Here is a 10360-nt window from a genome sequence, read left to right as displayed (position 1 = left end):
TCATAATACAAGTGTTTAGGAAATGTAGTACCAGGGAGTTAGTTAAGTAGTACTTATATTTCATATACAAGTGCTCTAGAAATATAAGTATTTATACTTCATAATACAGGTGCTGTAGAAATATGATATTACAGTGGAGTAGTTAGTAGTACTTATACTTCATAATACGAGTGCTGTAGAAATATGAAGTACCAGTGGAGTAGTTAGTAGTACTTATACTTCATAATACGAGTGCTGTAGAATTATGAAGTACCAGTGGAGTAGTTACTAGTACTTATACTTCATAATACAAGTGCTCTAGAAATATGAAGTATTTATACTTCATAATACAAGTGCTCTAGAAATATGAAGTATTTATACTTCATAATACGAGTGCTGTAGAAATATGAAGTAACCGTGGAGTAGTTAGTAGTACTTATGCTTCATAATACGAGTGCTGTAGAAATATGAAGTACCAGTGGAGTAGTTAGTAGTACTTATACTTCATTATACGAGTGCTGTAGAAATATGAAGTACCAGTGGAGTAGTTAGTAGTACTTATACTTCATAATACGAGTGCTGTAGAAATATGAAGTACCAGTGGAGTAGTTAGTAGTACTTATACTTCATTATACGAGTGCTGTAGAAATATGAAGTACCAGTGGAGTAGTTAGTAGTACTTATACTTCATAATACGAGTGCTGTAGAAATATGAAGTACCAGTGGAGTAGTTAGTAGTACTTATACTTCATAATACGAGTGCTGTAGAAATATGAAGTACCAGTGGAGTAGTTAGTAGTACTCATACTTCATAATATGACTGTTGTAGAAACATGCAGTATTTATACTTCATAATATGAGTGCTCTAGAAATATGTAGTATCAGTGGGATAGTTTGCAGTATTTCTACCTCCATAACACGAGTGTCGTAGAAACACGCAGTATCAGTAGGACAGTTTGCAGTATTTCTACCTTCATAATGCGAGTGTTGTAGAAACATGCAGTATTTGTACCTTCATAATACGGGTGTTGTAGAAACATGCAGTATTTGTACCTTCATAATACGGGTGTTGTAGAAACATGCAGTATTTGTACCTTCATAATACGAGTGTTGTAGAAGCGGGCCGTGGTCGGATCGTGGAGGTCGCTGTAGTCGATGGCCCTCTGCAGAGTCTCTGCAGCTCGACTGTAATCTCCTCTGGCGCTGAAAACCCACTGAGGGGACAAACCTCTGGACTAAACGACACACAGACACCATGAGGATTAGACCGACATACAACTGTCCAGGCTCAGTCTTCAAGACCACAGGTTAAAACTGGTCTGTCCTGACCCAGACACCTTCAGAAAGGTGACCCCAGTGATCCAGGTGAGGTACCTGCAGCTCAGCAGAGTGTTTGTTGAGCTGAGCGCTGAACTGCAGCACCGTCTGGGCGTAGGAAGTGATGCGCAGCGGCAGGATGTGGTCGTGGGTCAATCGCAGCACCATCTCCCCAACCAGTTCCCCTAAACTCTGCCCCGTGACCCCCAAATGACCCCCCAGCACTTCCTGCAGGCGAGGGGCGCTGTCCAATGGGGTGTTGACAAACGGGTACGCTCGCTCCTGAACAGGAAGTAACATAAAACATGAGGTGACAGGTGAGAAACAGGAAGGACATGAAAAGTCTAAAGTATGAACCGATGGAACGGGACACGATGTCTCCACAGGTAACGACCTAACGTCCAACAACAAGTTTACCTCGGTGAACCGGAGCTCCATGGCTGGAACTCCTGCGAACGCCGTGAAGCTGTAGGCTCCACTGTTCAGATACAGCGGCTTCAAGCTGCAGACGGAGCAGCGACAGCGTTAGAGACGTTTCTACTGTGTTTTAATGGGAACGTGTGTTTGTGTGTTTCCTCACATCCTCCAGCTGCCTCCTTCCCTCTCCGCCTGGCTGTAGATGGTCTGACCTGCATGTTTAGGATGCTCCACCTACGACACACACAGAGGAGGAACCAACAGGTGAGAATTACAACACAACAGAAGTGATCGAGAAGACGTGGAACAGCAACACGTGCACCTGTCTGATGGCAGCGTCCAGCAGGTCCACCAGCAGAGGACTGGTGTAGGCCGTCAGGACGTCATCACCTGGTGAACACACAGAGAGAGTTGGTATCTCATCGGTTCTACAGCCCGATTGGCTGAATGAAGACGTAGGAAGTGATGTGATTACCCATGATGGCCTGGTCCAGACTGAAGTAGGCTACAGCCTTCAGGTGCAGCATGGACAGGTAGCCCTGGCAAAAGAGTCATAGATCATCAGGTTATAAATATCAACCTCAGCAGGTTGTTGTAACTCGGTTTGTGAAACGCATCCAACCTCCAGCCATTCAGTCGCTCCAACGTTCCCAAACTCTCCAGCATCCCAGCTGACAAACAGCAAACTGCGTCTGGGACTGAAACCTGAAAGACAGGGTTCAGATAGACGGGAAAGAAAAACCTGAGGCTGTGTTGATCAGGAGGGAAAAGACGGAGCTGGAGCATCAAGGAGCCGGAGACTGAAATTAGATCACTGCAGTTTGGTTTGTTAGAACCAACCAGACAAAGACATGTCAAGGTACTTCACAGTGTTTAGGACCTTCCAGAGTCTAAGTCCTGGTGAGTTTAGTGGGTGTGAGCAGAGGTTTGTGTCTCTTTAAAGATCAAACACTTGGACATTATTGGGTTTCCTTTCATCAGGGTGCTGGAGATTTGATCTTCTCTCCCTCAGGAACCTCAGCAGTGAAGGAACTAAACTAAATACTCAACCATACAAAGGTTACTGTTTACAGAATGTTACAGAATTACTACAGTAACTAATTAATAACTAGTTCTTAACAAGCAGTCGTCCATTAAACCGGTAGTTTGAATCCCTGGTTACACATTGAAGTGAAACACTGAAACACTCAGGATGAGAAACGTCATTATCATCATTACCACAAGAGGCACAAACCACACCACCTGTAACCACCTGAACACACTGCTCCACCTAAAGAACCACACTCAGAAACACCTTCTAACCAACTCAGTAAAACAGAAACGGGTCCAGCGAAGGTCTGGACCACATAGGAACCAGGAAACAGACACAATGATGGCCACAACACCTGTCTCCAGGTGAGTCTTACCTTTCTTCACCATGACAGAGAAGGTTCGAGCCAGCTCCAAGAGAACCGCTGTTCCAATTCCAGACTTCACAGCTCCTGGTCCCAATGAGTCCCTTTGAGCTCCCAGTATGATGTACTGGTCTGACGGAGACATGCGACAGTCCACCGTTACTACTGAGATAAACGGCGTGTGTTGTCATGCACAGGTGAGGCCTACCTGGCTCCACGCGGCCCTCCAGAGACGAGAAGATGTTGTTGAGCAGGACCGGAGTCATCACGTTGCTCACTGACATCTTTACTTTACGTCCGGAGCTGAATTCTGGACCCACCACACAGCGTACGTACGGCAGCCGCCCCCTCCACGACGGGGGGCAGGAAGGACCTGACAGCTGGCTGAGACACAGAGACATACAGTGAGGTCACAGCAGCACCTGACCAGGTAAGCTGTGTGGGCGGGGCTTACCTGAGCAGTTTGGCAGCTACAGAGGCACTGATTGGCAGGGCTGGGATGAGTGGCAGACCAGAGGACTGGATGGGTGGGAACTGAGTATGATTGAAGGAGGGAAAGCCAGGGGTGAACGGGTCACCTGAACCCAGGTGAACCTATCAGGGGACGACACAGAGGGAGATGCTGATTGGTCGGGAGCAGCCTCATGTGACCATGCCGTCTAATGTGTGAATGTGCTCGTGTTACGTGTTCGGACACGGCGGTGTGCGTGTTCAGTCCGAGGCGACGGGGATCCTGCGGCACGTCAGCGGGGTCGGGGTAGATCAAAACTCCACCCGCCCCATTCCTCTCAGCCAACCACACCTTCTCAGCAAAACTGACCCCGCCCCCAACACGAATAACCACCACGCAGCCGCTCACAGACACGCCCACGCTCTTCAGCCAATTAAAATCCTCTGGACGGCCATAGTTGGCGTAGACAGCCCCCCCCCTGCAGAGAGAGAGGTAAGGGTAATGAGGTCGTGGTTACCATGGTGACATCCTGTCTCACCATCTGTCTCACCGTGGTGCTTCCTGTGGCGCTGTATGGACAGAAGTCAGACGGGTTCAGAGGAATCTGTTCTGAGACCAGACCTGCAGAGTCCTCCAGACACAGAGAACTCCTTCGAGACCTTCAGACAGATGAGTTAGTCAAGTGACTCGTTTCTTCGTTAGCTAATCTATTGTAGTTCACAATCTATCGTAGTCTATGATCTATCATAGTCTGTAATCTATCGTAGTCTGTAATCTATCATAGTAGGTAATCTATCGTAGTCTGTAATCTATCGTAGTCTATAATCTATCGTAGTCTGTAATCTATCCTAGTCTATAATTTATCATAGTCCATAATCTATCGTAGTCCGTAATCTATCGTAGTCCGTAATCTATCGTAGTCTATAATCTATCATAGACTATAATCTATCATAGACTATAATCTATCGTAGTCTGTAATCTATCGTAGTCTGTAATCTATCGTAGTCTATAATCTATTGTAGTCTATAATTTATCGTAGTCTATAATCTATGGTAGTCTGTAATCTATCGTAGTCTATGATCTATCGTAGTTCGTAATCTATCGTAGTCTATAATCTATCGTAGTCTGTAATCTATCGTAGTTTGTAATCTATCCTAGTCTATAATTTATCATAGTCTGTAATCTATCGTAGTCTGTAATCTATCGTAGTCTGTAATCTATCGTAGTCTATAATCTATCGTAGTCTGTAATCTATCCTAGTCTATAATTTATCATAGTCTGTAATCTATCGTAGTCTGTAATCTATCGTAGTCTATAATCTATCGTAGTCTGTAATCTATCCTAGTCCATAATCTATCGTAGTCCATAATCTATCGTAGTCCGTAATCTATCGTAGTCCGTAATCTATCGTAGTCTATAATCTATCATAGACTATAATCTATCATAGACTATAATCTATCGTAGTCTGTAATCTATCGTAGTCTGTAATCTATTGTAGTCTGTAATCTATCGTAGTCTATAATCTATCGTAGTCTATAATTTATCGTAGTCTATAATCTATGGTAGTCTGTAATCTATCGTAGTCTATGATCTATCGTAGTTCGTAATCTATCGTAGTCTATAATCTATGGTAGTCTGTAATCTATCGTAGTCTATGATCTATCGTAGTTCGTAATCTATCGTAGTCTATGATCTATCGTAGTTTGTAATCTATCATAGTCTGTAATCTATCGTAGTCTGTAATCTATCGTAGTCTGTAATCTATCGTAGTCTGTAATCTATCATAGTCTGTAATCTATCGTAGTCTGTAATCTATCGTAGTTTGTAATCTATCATAGTCTGTAATCTATCGTTGTCTATAATTTATCGTAGTCTGTAATCTATCGTAGTCTATGATCTATTTTAGTCTATAATCTATCGTAGTCTATAATCTATCGTAGTCTATAATTTATCGTAGTCTGTAATCTATCCTAGTCTATAATTTATCCTAGTCTGTAATCTGTGGCGAACCTTTTACAGATTAACACCTGTCCTCTCCTCCGACAGGTCAAATGTCGTGGCTCTGCCGCCTCCTACCTGTCTGGGAACTGCAGTGTGGCGTACAGAGACTCGGTCCAGGTGTGGTCCATGTGCAGCTCTCTGAAGCGACGGAGGACCTCGGAGGCCAGAGACGTCCCCTCTGCAGAACCTGGAGGATGACTCGCTCTGCTGACCCGACTGATGATGATGAGAGAGTGAAGTCATGTGAGGGCAGAGGTCACGAACCCGCTGACGTTGGTCCCTCATGAAAACTCCTTCTACATCAGAACCTCCTCACTGATCTGTGTCAGCACCTGATCTGAACCACTTCCTGTTTCCAACCTTCACATTCAAACGTTTACATAAGTTCTGAAGCCCTTCCTTCCTTCTTTCCTTCCTTCCTACTCTCTTTCCTTCCTCTGCCAAGGTTACTTACTCATGTGTTCGCTCTCTCCTTTCTTCCTTCCTTCCTACCTTCCTTACTTGTGTGTTCACTCCGTCCAACCTTCCTTCCTACCTTCTTTCCTTCCTTTCTTCCTTCTTTCCTACCTTCCTTACTCGTGTGTTCACTCCCTCCTACCTTCCTTCCTACCTTCTTTCCTTCCTTCCTTCCTTCCTACCTTCCTTACTCGTGTGTTCACTCCCTCCTACCTTCCTTCCTACCTTCTTTCCTTCCTTCCTTCCTTCCTTACTCATGTGTTCGCACTCTCCTTCCTTCCTTCCTCTGCTAAGGTTACTTACTCATGTGTTCGCTCTGTCCTTCCTACCTTCCTACCTTATTTCCTTCCTTCCTTCCTTCTTTCCTACCTTCCTTACTTGTGTGTTCACTCCCTCCTACCTTCCTTCCTACCTTCTGTCCTTCCTTCCTTCCTTCCTTCCTACCTTTCTTACTCATGTGTTCGCTCTCTCCTTCCTTCCTTCCCTCCTTCCTTTGCTAAAGTTACTTACTCGTCTGTTCGCTCTCTCCTTCCCACCTTCCTTCCTACCTTCCTACCTTCCTCAGTCGTGTGTTCGCTCTGTCCTTCCTACCTTCCTTCCTACCTTCCTACCTTCCTCACTCATGTGTTCACTCTCTCCTTCCTACCTTCCTTCCTACATTCCTTCCCACCTTCCTTACTCATGTGTTCACTCTCTCCTTCCTACCTTCCTTCCTACATTCCTTCCCACCTTCCTTACTCATGTGTTCACTCTCTCCTTTCTACCTTCTTTCCTTTCTTCCTTTTTTCCTTCCTACCTTCCTCACTCGTGTGTTCGCTCTCTCCCTCCTACCTTCCTTCCTACCTTCTTTCCTTCCTTCCTTCCTTCCTACCTTCCTTACTCGTGTGTTCACTCCCTCCTACCTTCCTTCCTACCTTCTTTCCTTCCTTCCTTCCTTCTTTCCAACCTTCCTTACTTGTGTGTTCACTCCCTCCTACCTTCCTTCCTACCTTCTGTCCTTCCTTCCTTCCTTCCTTCCTACCTTTCTTACTCATGTGTTCGCTCTCTCCTTCCTTCCTCCCTTCCTTCCCTCCTTCCTTTGCTAAGGTTACTTACTCGTCTGTTCGCTCTCTCCTTCCCACCTTCCTTCCTACCTTCCTACCTTCCTCACTTGTGTGTTAGCTCTTTCCTTCCTTCCTTCCCTCCTTCCTTCCTACCTTCCTACCTTCCTACCTTCCTCACTCATGTGTTCACTCTCTCCTTCCTACCTTCCTTCCTACATTCCTTCCCACCTTCCTTCCTCATGTGTTCACTCTCTCCTTTCTACCTTCTTTCCTTTCTTCCTTTTTTCCTTCCTACCTTCCTCACTCGTGTGTTTGCTCTCTCCTTCCTTCCTTCCTACCTTCCTTCCTTCCTTCCTTCCTTCCTTCCTTCCTACCTTCCTTCTTACCTTCTTTCCTTCCTTCCTACCTGCCTTCCTTTCTTACTCATGTGTTCACTCTCTCCTTCCTACCTTCTTTCCTTCCTTCCCATCTTCCTTCCTTCCTTCCTTTCTTCCTACCTTCTTTCCTTCCTTCCCACCTTCCTTCCTTCCTCACTCGTGTGTTCCCTCCCTCCTACCTGACGGTGTTGTAGATGTCTTCATCCTGCAGCAGCTTCCTCATCATCACTCTCAGCTCTCCCAGGTAAAGCCCCGCCCCTCCTTTTGCAGGTGCCTTAGCCCCTCCCCCTGGTTGCTCGTCCTCCTCCCCCTGACCACCAGCTTGGGAGCAGTGGTACCGCCCACTGAAGACAGCGTAGGCCAATAGGAACGCTGAGAGAGAGCGTGCCCACTTTAATCACGTGACCAGACGGACCAGTAAAAATCATGTGTGTGTGTTTGTACCGATGCTGAAGACGACAACTCCACACACACACAGCAGCGCTCCAGCTCTCCAGTAACCATGGCGATACCTCAGCAACAGCGCCGTGACGTCACTGCTAGGCCCCACCTCCCCTTCTTCCTCGGCCTCTGACGTCACAAACTTAAGCTCCACCCTCCCTCCTTCCTCCTCTTCCTCATCGTCAGACACCGAGCGGTGGAGAGACACCGAAGACGACTGGAGAGAGAGGGTAGAGTGTAAACACGGTGACAGGTCAGAGGGGGAGGAGCTGCTGTCTCTCACCTGCGTCAGACGAGTCCTGATGGCGTCCATGGCGATCTGCAGAGACACGTCACAGATCCGTGTTACCGTCCAGACTACTTCAGGACCTGCTCCTGAGTCTGCTGCCAGTAAGAGGAGGACGCGCCGGTCTGACCCTCAGCCTCCTGTGATTGGCTCCTCAGAGAGGTCAGAGGTCGGTGTGTGTTGTCTGTTTGAGCTGGTTATTAACAGATAAGTAAACACACACTGAGCTGCTGGAGGACGTTGGACCTCCTTAAACGTGTTGGTGTGGGTTTGATTTAAGGTGGAATGAAACAGAAGCAGAAGCACTTTAGCAGAGGTTTGTTCTGTCAGTGGTTCTTTAACAGAGGTTTGTTCTGTCAGTGGTTCTTTTAACAGACGTTTGTTCTGTCAGCGGCTCTTTTAACAGAAGTTTGATCTGTCAGTGTTCTGTCAGTGGTTCTTTAACAGAGGTTTGTTCTGTCAGTGTTCTGTCAGTGGTTCTTTAACAGAGGTTTGTTCTGTCAGTGGTTCTTTTAACAGACGTTTGTTCTGTCAGCGGCTCTTTTAACAGAGGTTTGTTCTGTCAGTGTTCTGTCAGTGGTTCTTTAACAGAGGTTTGTTCTGTCAGCGGTTCTTTTAACAGAGGTTTGTTCTGTCAGCGGCTCTTTAACAGAGGTTTGATCTGTCAGTGTTCTGTCAGTGGTTCTTTAACAGAGGTTTGTTCTGTCAGTGGTTCTTTTAAAAGACGTTTGTTCTGTCAGCGGCTCTTTTAACAGAGGTTTGATCTGTCAGTGTTCTGTCAGTGGTTCTTTAACAGAGGTTTGTTCTGTCAGTGGTTCTTTTAACAGACGTTTGTTCTGTCAGCGGCTCTTTTAACAGAGGTTTGATCTGTCAGTGTTCTGTCAGTGGTTCTTTAACAGAGGTTTGTTCTGTCAGTGTTCTGTCAGTGGTTCTTTAACAGAGGTTTGTTCTGTCAGTGTTCTGTCAGTGGTTCTTTAACAGAGGTTTGTTCTGTCAGTGGTTCTTTTAACAGACGTTTGTTCTGTCAGCGGCTCTTTTAACAGAGGTTTGATCTGTCAGTGTTCTGTCAGTGGTTCTTTAACAGAGGTTTGTTCTGTCAGTGTTCTGTCAGTGGTTCTTTAACAGAGGTTTGTTCTGTCAGTGTTCTGTCAGTGGTTCTTTAACAGAGGTTTGTTCTGTCAGTGGTTCTTTTAACAGACGTTTGTTCTGTCAGCGGCTCTTTTAACAGAGGTTTGATCTGTCAGTGTTCTGTCAGTGGTTCTTTAACAGAGGTTTGTTCTGTCAGTGTTCTGTCAGTGGTTCTTTAACAGAGGTTTGTTCTGTCAGCGGTTATTTTAACAGAGGTTTGTTCTGTCAGCGGTTCTTTTAACAGAGGTTTGTTCTGTCAGCGGCTCTTTAACAGAGGTTTGATCTGTCAGTGTTCTGTCAGTGGTTCTTTAACAGAGGTTTGTTCTGTCAGTGGTTCTTTTAAAAGACGTTTGTTCTGTCAGCGGCTCTTTTAACAGAGGTTTGATCTGTCAGTGTTCTGTCAGTGGTTCTTTAACAGAGGTTTGTTCTGTCAGTGTTCTGTCAGTGGTTCTTTAACAGAGGTTTGTTCTGTCAGTGTTCTGTCAGTGGTTCTTTAACAGAGGTTTGTTCTGTCAGTGGTTCTTTTAACAGACGTTTGTTCTGTCAGCGGCTCTTTTAACAGAGGTTTGATCTGTCAGTGTTCTGTCAGTGGTTCTTTAACAGAGGTTTGTTCTGTCAGTGTTCTGTCAGTGGTTCTTTAACAGAGGTTTGTTCTGTCAGCGGTTCTTTTAACAGAGGTTTGTTCTGTCAGCGGTTCTTTTAACAGAGGTTTGTTCTGTCAGCGGTTCTTTAACAGAGGTTCGTTCTGTCAGTGTTCTGTCAGTGTTCTGTCAGTGTTCTGTCAGTGTTCTGTCAGTGGTTCTTTTAACAGAGATTTGTTCTGTCAGTGGTTCTTTAACAGAGGTTTGATCTGTCAGTGTTCTGTCAGTGGTTCTTTAAACAGAGGTTTGTTCTGTCAGTGTTCTGTCAGTGGTTCTTTAACAGAGGTTTGTTCTGTCAGTGTTCTGTCAGTGGTTCTTTAACAGAGGTTTGTTCTGTCAGTGTTCTGTCAGTGGTTCTTTAACAGAGGTTTGTTCTGTCAGTGGTTCTTTAACAGAGGTTTGTTCTGTCAGTGTTCTGTCAGTGGTTCT

At 45.5% G+C, this 10360-nt stretch overlaps 1 protein-coding gene across 1 annotated transcript in view; it reads right to left on the bottom strand.

Moving 5' to 3' along the window:
* The window catches only part of tfr2 (transferrin receptor 2), an 8878-nt gene extending 519 nt beyond the window's left edge, over positions 1-8359 (bottom strand). Inside the window, exons 1-16 of the mRNA XM_033326572.1 lie at positions 8160-8359; positions 7880-8093; positions 7615-7807; positions 5635-5775; positions 4109-4217; positions 3793-4035; positions 3562-3701; positions 3316-3491; positions 3120-3239; positions 2336-2418; positions 2189-2252; positions 2036-2103; positions 1877-1947; positions 1714-1798; positions 1354-1578; positions 1074-1214 (exon numbers count right to left, since the gene is read on the bottom strand). Of these exons, the coding sequence (XP_033182463.1) occupies positions 1074-1214; positions 1354-1578; positions 1714-1798; positions 1877-1947; positions 2036-2103; positions 2189-2252; positions 2336-2418; positions 3120-3239; positions 3316-3491; positions 3562-3701; positions 3793-4035; positions 4109-4217; positions 5635-5775; positions 7615-7807; positions 7880-8093; positions 8160-8189 (2103 nt within the window). The 5' untranslated portion in view covers positions 8190-8359. The remainder of the gene's footprint in view (positions 1-1073; positions 1215-1353; positions 1579-1713; positions 1799-1876; positions 1948-2035; positions 2104-2188; positions 2253-2335; positions 2419-3119; positions 3240-3315; positions 3492-3561; positions 3702-3792; positions 4036-4108; positions 4218-5634; positions 5776-7614; positions 7808-7879; positions 8094-8159) is intronic.
* Positions 8360-10360: the final 2001 nt, after the last annotated feature.

Source organism: Anabas testudineus, chromosome 18, assembly GCF_900324465.2.
Source record: "Anabas testudineus chromosome 18, fAnaTes1.2, whole genome shotgun sequence".
In the NCBI taxonomy this organism is placed as follows: domain Eukaryota; kingdom Metazoa; phylum Chordata; class Actinopteri; order Anabantiformes; family Anabantidae; genus Anabas; species Anabas testudineus.
This window is presented reverse-complemented; position numbering and strand designations above follow the sequence as displayed.